At 32.4% G+C, this 21,294-nt stretch overlaps 1 protein-coding gene across 2 annotated transcripts; it reads left to right on the top strand.

Moving 5' to 3' along the window:
- Window positions 1-4,489: 4,489 nt before the first annotated feature.
- Window positions 4,490-7,158, top strand: LOC120196666. Of its 2 annotated transcripts, none has more exons than XM_039198415.1 (3): window positions 4,490-4,754; window positions 4,860-5,075; window positions 6,900-7,158. In XM_039198415.1, exons 1-3 carry the CDS (start codon window positions 4,509-4,511, stop codon window positions 6,957-6,959), a joined length of 522 nt encoding a protein of 173 aa, XP_039054346.1. In that variant the 5' UTR covers window positions 4,490-4,508; the 3' UTR covers window positions 6,960-7,158. The 2 variants fall into 2 exon arrangements, with proteins under 2 accessions (XP_039054346.1, XP_039054345.1); XM_039198414.1 differs by having other exon boundaries at window positions 4,494-4,754; window positions 6,897-7,155.
- The last annotated feature ends 14,136 nt before the right edge of the window (window positions 7,159-21,294 follow it).

Here is a 21,294-nt window from a genome sequence, read left to right as displayed (position 1 = left end):
CTTTTGGCACTAGATGTACAATCATGGTATTCATAATGAGTTTGTGAATCACCATTTCGTTATACAATTATGTATAAAGGTTATCGATTGATTTTGTTTAATGCACAGCGGTGCATTTTCGTATCATATTGTGTGTACTTTTGGCACTATGTGTGCATCCATGGAATTCATAATAAGTTTGTGAATTTCCATTTCGACACTTCGGTGCAATGCATGTACCTTGTATTCTTAATTGGCATACATTGGGCAAATAAAGAGTAAATTGGAAAATACTGATTGATAGGTATGTTGCGCATAATAAATATAGTTTATCAGGCTATTTAATGAAGATTGGTTAACTAAGACAATTTGATGTATTGATATGATTTTTATTCGTATTTTGATCTTATATGATATGCTTATATTTAAGTATAATTCATTTTGTATTACTATGCCTCATTAAGTAAATACTTAGCATATGTTGATTTTACATGTAGGAAATAACAAAGACTAGCAGAGTAAGGAGTGCAGTGGACATCATCAATCAAAGGTTGTCTCATCAGTAACTATAGGACATTTATGTCTATTTTTTATAATTATCTGGCATGTATTTGGGCTTATGAAAATTCTCTAGACTGTATTAAAGTTATAATTTTGTTATATGTTACAACGAACGCTTTATTTTTATTACATTAAAATGTTTTGTTATGTTTTTGAAACAAATTTTTAGGGGTTTACAAATGAGGAAATGTTTTTAAAAGTTATGTGACACTTGTGACTTGTGTATAGAAACGTATCTGAGAAATGGGTGTTACAGTAACCCTAGAACTACAAATGCTCAAAATATAGCGTATGGTTCAGCCTGTTTGATTCTTGATTCATGTCTTTCATCTTCTCGGTTATCGAGTAAACTAGTTGTATCTCGCTCATCTCCTTTGTGGCATTCTACTCGAGTCACTAACCCGTCTTCATGATTATCTGATTTTGTTTGTCATTCTTAATCCTCTCCTTCTACTTCGTTGTAAGCAGGTACGCGTTCTTTTTCAACTTGTATTTCTTCTTCCCATATACCTTTATAAACACAAGCTTTTGTTGTTTCTTCTTCATCTTTAGTTGAACCTAAAACTTACCATGAGGCAGTTCGTGATGAACGCTGAGTAGAGGCTATGCAACATGAAATTCATGCTTTAGAGGTAAGTGGTACTTGGACAGTGGTTGATTTGCCCCAATATAAAAGACCCATTGGTTACAAATGGGTATACCAGATCAAGTATAATTCTAATGGCTCGGTTGAAAGATTTAAAGCCCGGTTAGCTGCTAAGGGGTATAATCAATATGAAGGTGTTGACTTCCATGATACTTTTTCACCTGTTGCAAAACAGGTTATTGTTCACACTGCTATTGTCATGGCTGCTATGTTTGGTTGGGAGCTATATCAGATGGATGTATTTAACGCTTTCTTTCAAGGAGACCTTCATGAAGAGGTTTATATGACATTGCCAGATGGTTTTCGCAACCAGGAGGAGTCTTGAGTATGCATGTTGCTCAAATTGTTGTATGGTCTGAAGTAGGCATCTCGCCAATGGTACTTAAAGTTAACTGAAGGTCTTACTTCCAATGGTTATATGCAAAGCCTACATGATTACTCGTTGTTTACGAAACGAGAGGGTGAAAAATTAGTGATAATGTTGATTTATGTGGATGATATCTTAATCACGGGAAATGATAGTGGGATGATAAAAAAAATTGAAAAACATCATTCACAGGAATTTCAAGATGAAAGATTTGGGGTAACTCAATTATTTTTTGGGCATCAAGGTTGTATGAACAAAATAATGGATCATTCTAAGTCAACAAAAATATGCTTTGGAGCTTATTGCAGATTCTAGTTTGGGGAATACACGTAGTGTTTTCTACTCCTCTTGAGCAGAATCAAAAGTTCACTTTATCCGAGTATGATATGCATGTTGAACATCGTTCTGATGAGCTTTTAGAAGATATTGGGATGTATCAAAGATTGATTGAAAAGTTTCTTTACTTAACACATACTCGTCCATATATAATATATGTTGTTCAGCTTTTAAGTCAATTTATGCAAGCTCCTAAAAAGTTCATTATGAAGCAGCTATGCATATTTTGAGATATATTCGAAGAAGTATAGGAAAAGGCATTTTGTTTTCAGTCAAAAGTAAGCCAACTTGGTTGCGTTATTGATTCTGACTGGGCTGCTTGCCCAATGTCGAGGCGTTCTATTACTGGCTATTGTGTTAAGCTAGGAGACTCTCTCATTTGCTGGAAATCTAAGAAGCAAAGTACAATCTCACGGTCATCAACTGAGGCTGAATACAAGTGTATGGCTTCTACTGTAGCTGAGCTAGTTTGGTTGAGAGGATTGACTAAGGAATTGGGAATTGAGCATCATGAGCCAGTAACATTGTATTGTGATAATTAGGTCGCACTCTATATTGCTGCAAATCCGATATATAATGAAAGAACGAAGCATATTGAGATTGATTGTCACTTTGTTCGTGAGCAGATACAAAAGGGAGTTGTTTGTACCAAACACGTTTCAACTAAAGATCAACAGGCTGATATTTTCACAAAAGGCTTAGGGTCAAACCAATATGAACGATTGAAGGTCAAGTTGGGAATGAAAGACATGAATCATTCTCCAACTTGATGGGGAGTGTTGAGAGACTAGTTAGCAAATTAGTTAGGGAGTTCGTTTGTTTGTTAGCAGCAATTTAATGATTAATTAATTTATATAAATATATTAGTTGATTGTACATAATACAGAATGAAGAGTAAAAATCAATATTCTTTTTATGTAGCTCTTTCTTCATCTTCTTCATTTGTGTTATTACCTAAATGTTGACACGAGAACATGTTCCATCAATGAATCCAACCTTGTTTTTGGCTAACAAGGCAATGCGCATAAATCTAATCCATAGATTATAAGTTTCCATGCCAATTAGTTGATGAGAAACGAGTAACGTTCACGGCGTATCCGAATGATGAAGATAGAGAGAATGATTATAGTCGATCTAAGTTGTCTCCGGTTGAACCATAATTGTACAGAACAAGAAACCATATCAGAAAAACAACAACTAAACCAACTTACCGGGAACAAATTGAACTGAAACAACTGCCGATGATGGCCAATGATACCATGTCAACATTCAGGTAATAGCACAAATGAAGAAGATGAAGTAAGTGATATATGAAAGAATATTGATTTTTACTCTTCATTTTGTATTATGTACAGTTAACTAATATATTTATATACATTAATTAACCACTAAACTACTGTTAACAAATTAACTAACTCCCTAATTAATTTGCTAACTAGCCTCTCAACAATATTGTAATAATTTAATAAACATTATTTATTTTAATAATATTATTAAAATATTATTTTATAATTTATAAATAAAAAAATTAAGATTAATATATTTTATTAAATAATAAATAATATTAATAGTATCAATTATTTATTAAAACAAAATTATTATATTATATTATTAAAATAATAAACATTATTATTTATTTACTAAATTAAATATTTTATTATTAAAAATATAATATTAACATAAAAATATTATATTATATTTTAAAAATGATTAATAAATATATTTTAAATATTTTAATAATAAATAATATTAATAATTTATTATATATCATTAAAATAAAAATATTATAATATTATAATATAATTGATCATATTATTAGAAAAATATATTATTGAAATAATAGTATTACATTATTAAAAGTTATTAGTAAACATAGTTTAAATTTTTAATAATTAATAATTTTATTAAAATATTATATTAACATTAAATATATAAAATAATATTATTCATTATTAATAATTCAATAATATTACTTTCATAAAAATAATAAATTATGTTAATAATTTATTATATATATTATATAAAATAAGTATATAATAATATATATTATTATAATATAACTGAATATGTTATTATATTATTGAAAATATAATATAATATTAATAGTTATATTTAAATATTTTAATAATTATTATTATTAAAACAATATTAAACTATTATACTACCATGAAATACATAAAATAATATTGTTATGAGTGTTTATATTTTAAAATAAAAAATTGAGATAATATTTTATAAAAAAAGAAAACTACTAAAAAATAAATTATATTAATCAAATTATTTTACCGACCATTGAAATATGAAAAAAAAGTCGTTATATAAATTACATTAAACAAAATAGATCCTTAGTAAAAATTGCATGTGATATGTTTTTGAATTTTTATTAAAAAAAACAATAAAAAGAAATGCCATCTTAAAGTGAGAAACGGCACCGTGTGAGAGTAGGTGGATTACCACAGATTATATGAGAATTGGAAAAGACAGTAACACTCGCAAAACACTTGAATTTATCATCAACGGTCAATATCATCCTCAAATCAGGTAAACGTCAACAAATGCAACTTACACCATTTCTACTAACTCAAGAAGAAGAGTAAAACAAATTCAAGCAAAAAGGAAATGAAGGATGACGACGTTCTGCCGACGACAGCGGCAACGACAACGTTCGCTAATGTGAAAAAGGAGAACTCAGATTCGAGTTTATTTGGTAAAGACCGTTACAAGTTCTGGGCATTAGCGGCGATTTTGTTATTGGCATTCTGGTCGATGTTCACCGGTACCGTTACTCTCCGGTGGTCAGCCGGTAACCTCAACCTTCTTTCCGATGATCTTGATAGCCACATTCACGACGATCTAGATGTTCTGGTATGTTCCCCCGCAAATTTCTCTACCCTTTCTCCCTTCTAATTTTGCTTTTGTATGAAGTTCTTTTCTCAATTGTTCTTTTTTTCTTGCTTCATTTTTGGTTAGGAAATGGAGGAGAGAGAGAAGGCGGTGAAACACATGTGGGATGTGTACACTAGCAGCCATCGGATTAACTTACCAATGTTCTGGCAACAGGCGTTTGAGTCTGCCTACGAGGACTTGATCAGTAATGTGCGTGGGGTTAGAGAGGATGCAATCACTGAGATCGCTAAGATGTCCATACGCTCCGTGGATCTTGATGCTCCGCCAATCCGATCAACGGTGAGTGTTTAGGCTTTCCCTTGTTAATTGCTTAACTTTTGATGATCTAGAATAACTGTTGCAGCTCTTGTATTTCCGCATTTGAATAAACACATGCTTTGCTTAACATGTGATTGTTCAATATCCGTTTACATGTAAGTGAGCAAAAGCAACCAGCTTTTCCGTTTATTGCTTCTGGGTTTTATATGTTATGTAGATTCCATTTCATCGAAGTTATTTTTTTCTCTTTGGTTCATCTTCCTTTTGGGCAATTAGCATTAAGTGAGTGGGAATGGGATCTAGAATTTCTATTTATGTAGCAGTCTAGAAAACACCGACTTATTTTAGAGTATTTAGTCTTGTTTTAACTGTTTTTCTTCAATTTTGTGCCAAGAAAGGAGCTATGATATAACATTTCATTCCTAGTCTCTTATAGTTACTGTTTTCATCTTTGCCGTTAAGTTGCCCTTCTTATTAGTTTTATCGATTCTTTTAGTAGATTATGGAATATCGATTTTTCTTTCCTAATAATCCACACTAGAGACTAGAATTTGACGAATATTAACAGCCTGTCTACCTCTTTTGATGGGCGAAATCAGTTATGAGTTCTGACAAAGCTATAGATAATCCTAATCTGGATGATTCTTCCGTCTAGAGTTTGAGAATCCAATTAAGTGGCATTTGCCAACGTGTTGCAAGAATCCAATTAATCTGGATGATTCTTCCCTCTAGAGTCTGAGTTCTGCCTACGTGTTTCAGAAAAAAAAATGCAAGGGGATGGAGATATAAGGTTTGGTGATTCAAGTTTCTCCGATATTGAATTCTAACGAACTGTCTAACTCTCTTGGTGGGCGGAATCTGTTCTAAGTTCTGACAAAGCTATATCCAGTCCTAACTAGATGATTCTTCCCTCTAGAGTTTGAGGATCCAATTAAGTGGAATTTGCCTAGGTTTTGCGAGGACTTTGGTATGCTTATTTCGAAAAAGAAGTGCAAGGGGATGGAGATGTAAGGTTTGGTGGTGTAAGTTTCTCTATTATTGAATTCTTTGGTGCAAATGACCAAATTGAAATAATGAGAGATTAGGTCAATTGATTGGACTAGTAGCTGGTAAAGTTTCTAGCTGAAAGGCAAATAGGGCTGGTTAATTCAATAACTGGTATGTAGGTTTATTCTACTTAACCTGTATGACAGTTGGAGCATATCTGAATTTGCAGCTAAGGAGTCAAACAAACAATGAACTGAGATGTACTTGCTTTTCTTATTATGCATTCCCCTATCCCTATGTTTGGAGTTCCCCAAATTCAAATAATTTGAGGTTGTAGACTTTATCGATATGCTGGCGTAGATAGTCATAACCATGGTATATGGCTATAAGCTGTGATGATGTGGTTACTTTTACTTAGATATTGATTAACTTAATGAAGCATATGTAACGAATTGAGTTATCTTGTTCTTTCATTTATTCTTCCAATTCGTTTCACTTTAGTTTGACAAAAGATATGGATATTCTAGAATACGCAAGCCGTTTATCCAATACGTTATATAGTAAATTTTGTGACCATGGTAGGATGGTATTGATTGCTCATGACTCAACTCCTGTGGCATTCAATGTCTTAATGAACTGTCTCATTCTCATAGTATAAATATTTATTATGGGGTAAAATATCAGTTGAATTTGAAGGTATGCTAGACAAATTACAGCTAAAAACCAACTGAATGAATGAAGTTATAGGAATAGTAAATTTCTTTATGCGATGCTGTTTCTTTCTGTTAGCTTAGTGGATGGAATTTATTTGGCATTGGCTTTATGCTGTTACAATTGTGATGTTGTGTTTTGCAGAAGGGTCTGAAACGAGCAGAGAAAGGTAGATTGAAGGTAATTTCAAGTGGAATTGGTGAATGATATGATGTGAAGAAATGCTGGATAACGTGAGGCTTCGAACCTTAGTTACTACTTCTGAACTCACATTTTGCTGGTCTACTGCACAAGTTTGCGAGAGGTAGTGGTCTGATCCTATCGGCAAAACCTTAGTTATACATTTTGCATACAAAAACAAAACAATGATTTGTTTAGTTTGCTAGGTTTTCAATTCTCTTGAAAATTTTGCTTTCTATATCTTGTACTTTGAATTGGGTGGTAACTTCAACTCTCATAAATTGAATCCAGGAACATTTTCAGTTTTTACCCTTCTTTTATTACTTCATCATATTAATAATTTTTTATGAACAAAATGTTCTCAAATTTGATATTTGGGTGAAGTAGATGGAGTTTACTAAGGCTTGAACTATGATTTTTGTTGTTAATATACATAAATCTTATCACCTATAAACTTAACTTAAATATTTTATAGAATTTATATTTGTTAATTTTGATGATTGCATTTTATATCTTATTCCCATAAATTGTGAATTCTGGATTTTGAATTATACTTATTTGTAGAAAATAAATGTTTTTCTTTATGGTTGTATAATTTCAATTGAAAAAAAAGGAAGAAAAAAAACACGAATATCTATATTTATTTGGGGTAGGACTTCTTTGATACTCAGTTTTGCTATTGAACAAATTGGTCTTCACAATTTTCTTTTCAATAATTTTAAAAGTGAGCAATTATCGGTTTCAACTTCAAAATTGATAAATTATTTTCGAGATCATTTTATAAAAACTAAACAACTCCACCTTTTCTAAAAAGGGAGAGAAGTTATTGCTAATCAGTTTAGATGTGATTGGATCACCATAAATATTCAAATATAAAAAATTCAAAGTTGAGTTCGGAGGCACATGTTGAACACGCTTTGATATTTTGAGATACCAAAAATGTTAAATAGTTTTAGCAAATTTTAAGATGACATATGATTCAGTCATTCAAATATATAAATAGTCTTTAATGTCAAAACTCTATTTTACTCCTTACTCTATTGAAAAATTGAGTCTTATACTGGAAATATCTTTGAAATAATTTTTACTAAGGCAGACTTCAATCGAGTCAAAAATACATTTTAAGTATAGTGATATCGATACTACAGGGACAATATCGATATTGTTCATGAAGTATCGATACAACTATCGATGTCGAAGCCCAAAATTACGTAGTAGTATGAATACTACTAAGGCGGTACCAATACTGTTTGTAGGCTTGACAAAATAGAATGTTATTTTGGTACCGGTATTATTTCAGTACTGATACTATTTTTCATAGTAGTATTGATACTTTTCATGGTAGTACCGATACTACCTTTTGTTTTTGAAATTGTCAAATTCCAGTATATTCATTTGATATCGATACTACTTATTATAGTAGTACCGATACCCCTTGTATTAGTATCGATACTATCTTTCCCCAACGGCTATATTTTTGTACTTGATGCAGGGAGTATCGATACCCAACGCCCAAGTACCGATACTACAAGCTTCTAAGCAGCATTTATTGCAGGAAACTACCTCCCAACGACTCTATTCACTCTCACAACAACCCAACCGATTAGAATAAATAGAGGGAGTATAAAAACAAGATTCAAAGTCATATGTGAAGCTAAAAGATTAAAGAGAATGCCAAAAGCAACCAATTTAAATCAAAATCAAGTCAACATTCCTTTTGTTTTCAATGAACACTTTTGTACTCATTTGTTTTTTTCATTTTCTCAAGTGTTCTTATTTGTTCTTGAATTGTGCAAACACGTTCCTAGTGAGGTTTGTATATGTTTGCAATTTGTAATTTTCTTTTTGAGAGAGTGTCTCAAGAATTTGGCGTATAATTCTTGAGGGAGTTGTAAGGTTACACCTTATCCTCAAATGTAGCTACAAATTAGTAAATTTGTGAAAATCCTTAGTGTGGATAGCTAAGGTCGTGGATGTAGACTTTGGATTATAAATTCGAACCACTCTAAATTTTTGTGTTCAATTTTTATATTTTCTCTTCAAGCTTCCACCAAAATTTTTATTTGCCAATCACTCATTCTTGGTAATTTCATTCATTCAATTGACTCAATAATTGGTAACAGAGCTTAACTCATTGGAAGGATTAACATCCTCTTGAGAAGATCATTTGAAGAGTTCAATCATTTTATCATGTATGGCAACTCCATCCACTTCTGGAATTTTTGGCGAGTCTCAATTCATATCAAAGCCTCCTTATTTCAATGGTGCTAATTATTCTTATTGAAAAAATAGGATGATGCTATTTGTTCAAGCCACCGATTTATTCAGTGTGGGATGTTATCATCGACGGATTATCCATTTCGTCAAAGAGGCAAGGAGGGCTTGTTATACCAAAGGTCAAGTTAGAATGGACCGATAAAGACATAATACTCGTTCTACTAAATGTCAAGGCTATGCGTATTCTATTTTGTGCATTAAGCCTTGATGAGTATAGTAGAGTGTCTTCATCTTTCAATGCAAAGGAAATTTAGGACAAACTTGAAGTCACTCACGAAGGTACAAGTCAAGAAGTCAAAGATTAGCCTCATCACTCTTAATTATATGAATTTCAAGATGAATCCCGATGAAAACATCAAGAAAATGTTCGATCGATTCACCGTAATTATTAACGAGTTAAAGGGTTTTGGGAAGGTTTATCCAAATGAAGAAATTATGATGAAATTTCTTAATAACCTGCCAATGTCTTGTGAATCCAAGATAATGACTATTAAAGAAACTAAGGATCTTAATGCCCTTACACTTGATGAACTCATTGGGTCTCTTTTTACCCATGAGATGAAACTCAAAAAAGGAGAAGAAAAGAAGGTTGGAATTGCTCTCAAATCTACAAAGGAAGAGAGTGATTCTAGTGAGAAAAAAGATGAAGAAATGACTATGTTTGCCAAAATGTATAGAAGATTCATGAAGTCCAACATAAGAAATAGATTTCAAAGAAAAGAGGGCTTCAAGAATGAAACCAAGTAGAAGGACCCCATCATTTGCTATAAATGCAAGAAAACGTGACATATCAAGTTTGAATGTCCTCAATTAAAGAAGAATGGGTCAACCAAGAAAGCTCAAAAGGCACATGTAGTTACTTGGAGTGATGAAGAAAATTCTGATTAAGAAGAACAAGAGGTAGACAACTTGTGCCTCATGGATATGGAGGAGAGAATCTAAGGTAGCCTCTAACTCATCCACAAATGAATATTCTTTTGATGAGTTTCAAGAGACTTGATGAGTTGGCCTCAGAATTGAGAACATGCTTTCAAATATAAGAAAAATATTTCAAAATTAAAAAATAAAAATGATCTCTTATCCAAGACCAACAATGAACTTGAAAGTAAAGTCAATGATATGCAAGTAAAACTTGATGAGTTTGAAAAGAAAAATCAAGACTTACACAAACCAACTTTCAAAGGTTCATGATGATCTTAAGGTTTCTTTTAACAAAGTTAGAACAAAATTTGAAAAAGAACAACCTCTATAAACTATGTTAGAAATAGTTTTAGACTATATAAACATAGAGGTCCGCAGAACCTTAAATGAAAAAGTTGTTAGAAACATATGGGTACCCAAAGGACTCATTGTTACTAAGGGTTCCAGACTTCAATCGAGTAAAAAATTCATTTTAAGTATAGTGATATCGATACTACAGGGACAATATCGATATTGTTCATGAAGTATTGATACAACTATCGATGCGAAGCCAAAATTACGTAGTAGTATGAATACTACTAAGGCTGGGTAACAATACTGTTTGTAGGCTTTACAAACTAGAATGTTATTTTGGTACGATATTATTTCAGTGCTGATACTATTTTCATAGTAGTATTGATATTCTCATGGTAGTATACTACCTTTGTTTTTGAAATTGTCAAATTCCAGTATACTCATTTGGTATTGATATTATTCACAGTATCGATACTTTATAGTAGTACCGAACCCCTTGTATTAGTATCGATACTATTTCCTCAATGGCTAATTTTTGTACTTTATGCAGGGAGTATCGATACCCAAAGCCCAAGTACCGATACTACAAGCTTTAAGCAGCATTTATTGCAAGAAACTACCTCCAACGACTCTATTCACTCTCACAACAACCCAAACAATTAGAATTAATAGAGGGAGTATAAAAACAAGATTCAAAGTCATATGTGAAGATAAAAGATTAAAGAGAAAGCCAAAAGCAACCAATTTAAATCAAAATCAAGTCAACATTCCTTTTGTTTTCAAAGAACACTTTTGTACTCATTGTTTTCAAGAACACTTTTGTACTCATTTGTTTTCATTTTCTCAAGTGTTCTTATATTCTTTGAATTGTATAAACGTTCCTAGTGAGTTTTTTTTTTTTCAATTTTCAATTTGTAATTTATTTGAGAGGTCTCAAGAATTTGGCGTACTTGAGGAGTGGTAAAGTTACACCTATCCTCAAATGTAGCTACAAATTAGAAAATTTGTGAAAATCCTTAGTGTGGATAGCTAAGGTCATGAATGTAGACTTTGGATTATAAATTTGAACCACTCTAAAGTTTTGTGTGCAATTTTTATTTTTCAAGCTTCCACAAAATATTATTTGTCAATCACCCCTTCTTGGCTATTTCATCCATTCGATTGACTCAATAATTGGTAATATAGCTTAATCATTGGAAAGATAACATTCTTGAGAAGATCATTGAAGAGTTCAATCATTTATCATGTATGGCAATCCTCCATCACTTCTGGAATTTTTGGCGAGTCTCATTATATCAAAGCCTCCTTATTTCAATGGTGCTAATATTCTTATTGAAAAAAATAGGATGATGTTATTTGTTCAAGCCACCGATCAGTGTGGGGATATTATCACCGACGGATCATCCATTTCTTCAAAGAGGCAAGGAGAGCTTGTTATACCAAAGGTCAAGTCAGAATGGACCGATAAAGACATAATACTCGTTTCTACTAAATGTCAAGGCTATGCGGATTCTATTTTGTGCATTAGGCCTTGATGAGTATAGTAGAGTATCTTCATCTTCCAATGCAAAGGAAATTTGGGACAAACTTGAAGGTACTCATGAAGGTACAAGTCAAGAAGTCAAAGATTAGCCTCATCACTCTTAATTATATGAATTTCAAGATGAATCCCGATGAAAACATCAAGAAAATGTTCGATCGATTCACCGCAATTATTAACGAGTTAAAGGGTTTTGGGAAGGTTTATCCAAATGAAGAAATTATGATGAAATTTCTTAATAACCTGCCAATGTCTTGTGAATCCAAGATAATGACTATTAAAGAAACTAAGGATCTTAATGCCCTTACACTTGATGAACTCATTGGGTCTCCTTTTACCCATGAGATGAAACTCAAAAAATGCAAAGAAAAGAAGGTTGGAATTGCTCTCAAATCTACAAAGGAAGAGAGTGATTCTAGTGAGAAAAAAGATGAAGAAATGGCTATGTTTGCCAAAATGTTTAGAAGATTCATGAAGTCCAACATAATAAAAAGATTTCAAAGAAAAGAGGGCTTCAAGAATGAAACCAAGTAGAAGAACCCCATCATTTGCTATGAATGCAAGAAAACGTGACATATCAAGTTTGAATGTCCTCAATTAAAGAAGAATGGGTCAACCAAGAAAGCTCAAAAGGCACATGTAGTTACTTGGAGTGATGAAGAAAATTCTGATTAAGAAGAACAAGAGGTAGACAACTTGTGCCTCATGGATATGAAGGGAGAATCTAAGGTAGCCTCTAACTCATCCACATAAATGAATATTCTTTTGATGAGTTTCGAGAGGCTTATGATGAGTTGGCCTCAGAATTTGAGAACATGCTTTTAAAATATAAGAAAAATATTTCAAAATTAAAAAAATAAAAATGATCTCTTATCCAAGACCAACAATGAACTTGAAAGTAAAGTCAATGATATGGAAGTAAAACTTGATGAGTTTGAAGAGAAAAATCAAGACTTACACAACCAACTTTCAAAGGTTCATGATGATCTTAAGGTTTCTTTTAACAAAGTTAGAACAGAATTTGAAAAAGAACAACTCTAAATCCAACTATGTTAGAAATAGTTTTGACTATATAAACATAGAGGTCCGCAAAGAACCTTAAATGAAAAAGTTGTTAGAAGCATATGGGTACCCAAATGACTCATTGTTACTAAGGGTTCCAGACTTCAATCGAGTAAAAAATTCATTTTAAGTATAGTGATATCGATACTACAGGGACATATCGATTGTTCATGAAGTATCGATACAAACTATCGATGTCGAAGCCCAAAATTACGTAGTAGTATGAATACTACTAAGGCGGTAACAATACTGTTTGTAGGCTTTACAAACTAGAATGTATTTTGGTACCGATATTTCAGTGCTGATATTTTTCATAGTAGTATTGATACTTCTCATGGTAGTATCGATACTACCTTTTGTTTTTGAAATTGTCAAATTCCAGTATACTCATTTGGTATTGATATTATTCACAGTATCGATACTACTTATTATAGTAGTACTGATACCCCTTGTATTAGTATCGATAATATATTTCCTCAATGGCTATATTTTTGTACTTTATGCAGGGAGTATCGATACCCAAAGCCCAAGTACCGATACTACAAGCTTCTAAGCAGCATTTATTGCAAGAAACTACCTCCTAACGACTCTATTCACTCTCACAACAACCCAAACAATTAGAATTAATAGAGAGAGTATAAAAACAAGATTCAAAGTCATATGTGAAGATAAAATATTAAAGAGAAAGCCAAAAGCAACCAATTTAAATCAAAATCAAGTCAACATTCCTTTTGTTTTCAAAGAACACTTTTGTACTCATTTGTTTTCAAAGAACACTTTTGTACTCATTTGTTTTCATTTTCTCAAGTGTTCTTATTTCTTCTTGAATTGTATAAACACGTTCCTAGTGAGGTTTTTTTATATATTTTCAATTTGTAATTTTATTTTTGAGAGAGTGTCTCAAGAATTTGGCGTTCAATTCTTGAGGGAGTGGTAAAGTTACACCTTATCCTCAAATGTAGCTACAAATTAGAAAATTTGTGAAAATCCTTAGTGTGGATAGCTAAGGTCATGGATGTAGACTTTGGATTATAAATTCGAACCACTCTAAATTTTTGTGTGCAATTTTATATTTTTTCTTCAAGCTTCCACCAAAATATTTATTTGTCAATCACCCCTTCTTGGCTATTTCATCCATTCGATTGACTCAATAATTGGTAATAGAGCTTAACTCATTGGAAGGATTAACATTCTCTTGAGAAGATCATTTGAAGAGTTCAATCATTTTATCATGTATGGCAACTCCATCCACTTCTGGAATTTTTGGCGAGTCTCAATTCATATCAAAGCCTCCTTATTTCAATGGTGCTAATTATTCTTATTGAAAAAATAGGATGATGTTATTTGTTCAAGCCACCGATTATTCAGTGTGGGATATTATCATTGACGGATCATCCATTTCTTCAAAGAGGCAAGTAGAGCTTGTTATACCAAAGGTCAAGTCAGAATGGACCGATAAAGACATAATACTCGTTCTACTAAATGTCAAGGCTATGCGGATTCTATTTTGTGCATTAGGCCTTGATGAGTATATTAGAGTGTCTTCATCTTCCAATGCAAAGGAAATTTGGGACAAACTTGAAGTCACTCATTAAGGTACAAGTCAAGAAGTCAAAGATTAGCCTCATCACTCTTAATTATATGAATTTCAAGATGAATCCCGATGAAAACATCAAGAAAATGTTCGATCGATTCACCGCAATTATTAACGAGTTAAAGGGTTTTGGGAAGGTTTATCCAAATGAAGAAATTATGATGAAATTTCTTAATAACCTGCCAATGTCTTGTGAATCCAAGATAATGACTATTAAAGAAACTAAGGATCTTAATGCCCTTACACTTGATGAACTCATTGGGTCTCATTTTACCCATGAGATGAAACTCAAAAAAGGAGAAGAAAAGAATATTGGAATTGCTCTCAAATCTACAAAGGAAGAGGGTGATTCTAGTGAGAAAAAAGATGAAGAAATGACTATGTTTGCCAAAATGTATAGAAGATTCATGAAGTCCAACATAAGAAATAGATTTTAAAGAAAAGAGGGCTTCAAGAATGAAACCAAGTAGAAGGACCCCATCATTTGCTATGAATGCAAGAAAACGTGACATATCAAGTTTGAATGTCCTCAATTGAAGAAGAATGGGTCAACCAAGAAAGCTCAAAAGGCACATGTAGTTACTTGGAGTGATGAAGAAAATTCTGATTAAGAAGAACAAGAGGTAGACAACTTGTGCCTCATGGATATGGAGGGAGAATCTAAGGTAGCCTCTAACTCATCCATAAATGAATTCTTTTGATGAGTTTCGAGAGGCTTATGATGAGTTGGCCTCAGAATTTGAGAACATGCTTTCAAAATATAAGAAAAATATTTCAAAATTAAAAAATAAAAATGATCTCTTATCCAAGACCAGCAATGAACTTGAAAGTAAAGTCAATGATATGCAAGTAAAACTTGATGAGTTTGAAAAGAAAAATCAAGACTTACACAACCAACTTTCAAAGGTTCATGATGATCTTAAGGTTTCTTTTAACAAAGTTAGAACAAGAATTTTGAAAAAGAACAAACCTCTAAATCCAACTATGTTAGAAATAGTTTTAGACTATATAAACATAGAGGTCCGCAAAGAACCTTAAATGAAAAAGTTGTTAGAAGCATATGGGTACCCAAAGGACTCATTGTTACTAAGGGTTCCAGACTTCAATCGAGTAAAAAATTCATTTTAAGTATAGTGATATCGATACTACAGGGACAATATCGATATTGTTCATGAAGTATCGATACATTTATCGATGTCGAAGCCCAAAATTATGTAGTAGTATGAATACTACTAAGGCGGTAACAATACTGTTTGTAGGCTTTACAAACTAGAATGTTATTTTGGTACCGATATTATTTCAGTGCTGATACTATTTTTCATAGTAGTATTGATACTTCTCATGGTAGTATCAATACTACCTTTTGTTTTTGAAATTGTCAAATTCCAGTATACTCATTTGGTATTGATATTATTCACAGTATCGATACTATTTATTATAGTAGTACCGATACCCCTTGTATTAGTATCGATACTATCTTTCCTCAATGGCTATAATTTTGTACTTGATGCAGGGAGTATCGATACCCAAAGCCCAAGTACCGATACTACAAGCTTCTAAGCAGCATTTATTGCAAGAAACTACCTCCTAACGACTCTATTCACTCTCACAACAACCCAAACAATTAGAATTAATAGAGGGAGTATAAAAACAAGATTCAAAGTCATATGTGAAGATAAAAGATTAAAGAGAAAGCCAAAAGCAACCAATTTAAATCAAAATCAAGTCAACATTCCTTTTGTTTTCAAAGAACACTTTTGTTCTCATTTGTTTTCAAAGAACACTTTTGTACTCATTTGTTTTCATTTTCTCAAGTGTTCTTATTTCTTCTTGAATTGTATAAACACGTTCCTAGTGAGGTTTTTTATATATTTTCAATTTGTAATTTTATTTTTGAGAGAGTGTCTCAAGAATTTGGCGTTCAATTCTTGAGGGAGTGGTAAAGTTACACCTTATCCTCAAATGTAGCTACAAATTAGAAAATTTGTGAAAATCCTTAGTGTGGATAGCTAAGGTCATGGATGTAGACTTTGGATTATAAATTCGAACCACTCTAAAATTTTTGTGTGCATTTATATTTTTTCTTCAAGCTTCCAACAAAATATTTATTTGTCAATCACCCCTTCTTGGCTATTTCATCCATTCGATTGACTCAATAATTGGTAATAGAGCTTAACTCATTGGAAGGATTAACATTCTCTTGAGAAGATCATTTGAAGAGTTCAATCATTTTATCATGTATGCAACTCCATTCTGGAATTTTTGGCGAGTCTCAATTCATATCAAAGCCTCCTTATTTCAATGGTGCTAATTATTCTTATTGAAAAAATGGGATGATGTTATTTGTTCAAGCCACCGATTATTCAGTGTGGGATATTATCACCGACGGATCATCCATTTCTTCAAAGAGGCAAGTAGAGCTTGTTATACCAAAGGTCAAGTCAGAATGGACCGATAAAGACATAATACTCGTTCTACTAAATGTCAAGGCTATGCGGATTCTATTTTGTGCATTAGGCCTTGATGAGTATAGTAGAGTGTCTTCATCTTCCAATGCAAAGGAAATTTGGGACAAACTTGAAGTCACTCATGAAGGTACAAGTCAAGAAGTCAAAGATTAGCCTCATCACTCTTAATTATATGAATTTCAAGATGAAGCCCGATGAAGACATCAAGAAAATGTTCGATCGATTTACCGTAATTATTAACGAGTTACAGGGTTTTGGGAAGGTTTATCCAAATGAAGAAATTATGATGAAATTTCTTAATAACCTGCCAATGTCTTGTGAATCCAAGATGATGACTATTAAAGAAACTAAGGATCTTAATGCCCTTACACTTGATGAACTCATTGGGTCTCATTTTACCCATGAGATGAAACTCAAAAAATGAGAAGAAAAGAATGTTGGAATTGCTATCAAATGTACAAAGGAAGAGAGTGATTCTAGTGAGAAAAAAGATGAAGAAATGGCTATGTTTGCCAAAATGTTTAGAAGATTCATGAAGTCCAACATAAGAAAAAGATTTCAAAGAAAAGAGGGCTTCAAGAATGAAACCAAGTAGAAGGACCCCATCATTTGCTATGAATGCAAGAAAACATGACATATCAAGTTTGAATGTCCTCAATTGAAGAAGAATGAGTCAACCAAGAAAGCTCAAAAGGCACATGTAGTTACTTGGAGTGATGAAGAAAATTCTGATTAAGAAGAACAAGAGGTAGACAACTTGTGCCTCATGGATATGGAGGGAGAACCTAAGGTAGCCTCTAACTCATCCACATAAATGAATATTCTTTTGATGAGTTTCAAGAGGCTTATGATGAGTTGGCCTCAGAATTTGAGAACATGCTTTCAAAATATAAGAAAAATATTTCAAAATTAAAAAATAAAAATGATCTCTTATCCAAGACCAACAATGAACTTGAAAGTAAAGTCAGTGATATGCAAGTAAAACTTGATGAGTTTGAAAAGAAAAATCAAGACTTACACAACCAACTTTCAAAGGTTCATGATGATCTTAAGGTTTCTTTTAACAAAGTTAGAACAAAAATTTTGAAAAAGAACAAACCTCTAAATCCAACTATGTTAGAAATAGTTTTAGACTATATAAACATAGAGGTCCGCAAAGAACCTTAAATGAAAAAGTTGTTAGAAGCATATTGGTACCCAAAGGACTTATTGTTACTAAGGGTTCCAGACTTCAATCGAGTAAAAATTTCATTTTAAGTATAGTGATATCGATACTACAGGGACAATATCGATATTGTTCATGAAGTATCGATACAACTATCGATGTCGAAGCCCAAAATTACGTAGTAGTATGAATACTACTAAGGCGGTAACAATACTGTTTGTAGGCTTTACAAAATAGAATGTTATTTTGGTACCGATATTATTTCAGTACTGATACTATTTTTCATAGTAGTATTGATACTTCTCATGGTAGTATCGATACTACCTTTTGTTTTTGAAATTGTCAAATTCCAGTATACTCATTTGGTATTAATATTATTCACAGTATCGATACTACTTATTATAGTAGTACCGATACCCCTTGTATTAGTATCGATACTATCTTTCCTCAATGGCTATATTTTTGTACTTGATGCAGGGAGTATCGATACCCAAAGCCCAAGTACCGATACTACAAGCTTCTAAGCAGTATTTATTGCAAGAAACTACCTCCTAACGACTCTATTCACTCTTACAACAACCCAAACAATTAGAATTAATAGAGGGAGTATAAAAACAAGATTCAAAGTCATATGTGAAGATAAAAGATTAAAGAGAAAGCCAAAAGCAACCAATTTAAATCAAAATCAAGTCAACATTCCTTTTGTTTTCAAAGAACACTTTTGTACTCATTTGTTTTCAAAGAACACTTTTGTACTCATTTGTTTTCATTTTCTCAAGTGTTCTTATTTCTTCTTGAATTGTATAAACACGTTCCTAGTGAGGTTTTTTTATATATTTTCAATTTGTAATTTTATTTTTGAGAGAGTGTCTCAAGAATTTGGCGTACAATTCTTGAGGGAGTGGTAAAGTTACACCTTATCCTCAAATGTAGCTACAAATTAGAAAATTTGTGAAAATCCTTAGTGTGGATAGCTAAGGTCATGGATGTAGACTTTGGATTATAAATTCGAACCACTCTAAATTTTTGTGTGCAATTTTATATTTTTTCTTCAAGCTTCCACCAAAATTTTTATTTGTCAATCACACCTTCTTGGCTATTTCATCCATTCGATTAACTCAATAATTGGTAATAGAGCTTAACTCATTGGAAGGATTAATATTCTCTTGAGAAGATCATTTGAAGAGTTCAATCATTTTATCATGTATGGAAACTCCATCCACTTCTGGAATTTTTGGCGAGTCTCAATTCATATCAAAGCCTCCTTATTTCAATGGTGCTAATTATTCTTACTGAAAAAAATAGGATGATGTTATTTGTTCAAGCCACCGATTATTCAGTGTGGGATATTATCACCGACGGATCATCCATTTCTTCAAAGAGGCAAGGAGAGCTTGTTATACCAAAGGTCAAGTCAGAATGGACCGATAAAGACATAATACTCGTTCTACTAAATGTCAAGGCTATGCGGATTCTATTTTGTGCATTAGGCCTTGATGAGTATAGTAGAGTGTCTTCATCTTCCAATACAAAGGAAATTTGGGACAAACTTGAAGTCACTCATTAAGGTACAAGTCAAGAAGTCAAAGATTAGCCTCATCACTCTTAATTATATGAATTTCAAGATGAAGCCCGATAAAGACATCAAGAAAATGTTCGATCGATTTACCGCAATTATTAACGAGTTAAAGGGTTTTGGGAAGGTTTATCCAAGTGAAGAAATTATGATGAAATTTCTTAATAACCTGCCAATGTCTTGTGAATCCAAGATGATGACTATTAAAGAAACTAAGGATCTTAATGCCCTTACACTTGATGAACTCATTGGGTCTCCTTTTACCCATGAGATGAAACTCAAAAAATGAGAAGAAAAGAAGGTTGGAATTGCTCTCAAATATACACAGGAAGAGAGTGATTCTAGTGAGAAAAAAGATGAAGAAATGGCTATGTTTGCCAAAATGTTTAGAAGATTCATGAAGTCCAACATAAGAAAAAGATTTCAAAGAAAAGAGGGCTTCAAGAATGAAACCAAGTAGAAGGACCCCATCATTTGCTATGAATGCAAGAAAACGTGACATATCAAGTTTGAATGTCCTCAATTAAAGAAGAATGGCTCAACCAAGAAAGCTCAAAAGGCACATGTAGTTACTTGGAGTGATATCGATACTACAGGGACAATATCGATATTGTTCATGAAGTATCGATATAACTATCGATGTCGAAGCCCAAAATTACGTAGTAGTATGAATACTACTAAGGCGGTAACAATATTGTTTGTAGGCTTGACAAAATAGAATGTTATTTTGGTACCGGTATTATTTCAGTATTGATACTATTTTTCATAGTAGTATTGATACTTCTCATGGTAGTATCGATACTACCTTTTGTTTTTGAAATTGTCAAATTCCAGTATACTCATTTGGTATTGATATTATTCACAGTATCGTTACTACTTATTATAGTAGTATCGATACCCCTTGTATTAGTATCGATACTATCTTTCCTCAATGGCTATATTTTTGTACTTGATGCAGGGAGTATCGATACCCAAAGCCCAAGTACCGATACTACAAGCTTCTAAGCAGCATTTATTGCAAGAAACTACCTCCTAACGACTCTATTCACTCTCACAACAACCCAAACAATTAGAATTAATAGAGGGAGTATAAAAACAAGATTCAAAGTCATATGTGAAGATAAAAGATTAAAGAGAATGCCAAAAGTAACCAATTTAAATCAAAATCAAGTCAACATTGCTTTTGTTTTCAAAGAACACTTTTGTACTCATTTGTTTTCATTTTCTCAAGTGTTCTTATTTGTTCTTGAAATGTGTAAACACATTCCTAGTGAGGTTTTTATATGTTTTCAATTTGTAATATTCTTTTTGAGAGAGTGTCTCAAGAATTTGGCGTACAATTCTTGAGGGAGTTGTAAAGTTACACCTTATCCTCAAATGTAGCTACAAATTAGTAAATTTGTGAAAATCCTTAGTGTGGATAGCTAAGGTCATGGATGTAGACTTTGGATTATAAATTCGAACC

Source organism: Hibiscus syriacus, unplaced genomic scaffold (genome assembly GCF_006381635.1).
Source record: "Hibiscus syriacus cultivar Baekdansim isolate YM2019G1 unplaced genomic scaffold, ASM638163v2 tig00117034_pilon, whole genome shotgun sequence".
NCBI lineage: Eukaryota > Viridiplantae > Streptophyta > Magnoliopsida > Malvales > Malvaceae > Hibiscus > Hibiscus syriacus.
This window is presented reverse-complemented; position numbering and strand designations above follow the sequence as displayed.

Coding starts and splice junctions, on each gene's coding strand:
- LOC120196666 (XM_039198414.1), top strand. CDS start 4,509: ATGAAGGATGACGACGTTCTGCCGACGACAGCGGCAACGACAACGTTC. Junction 4,755..4,859: donor ACGACGATCTAGATGTTCTG/GTATGTTCCCCC, acceptor ATTTTTGGTTAG/GAAATGGAGGAGAGAGAGAA. Junction 5,076..6,896: donor CTCCGCCAATCCGATCAACG/GTGAGTGTTTAG, acceptor TGTGTTTTGCAG/AAGGGTCTGAAACGAGCAGA.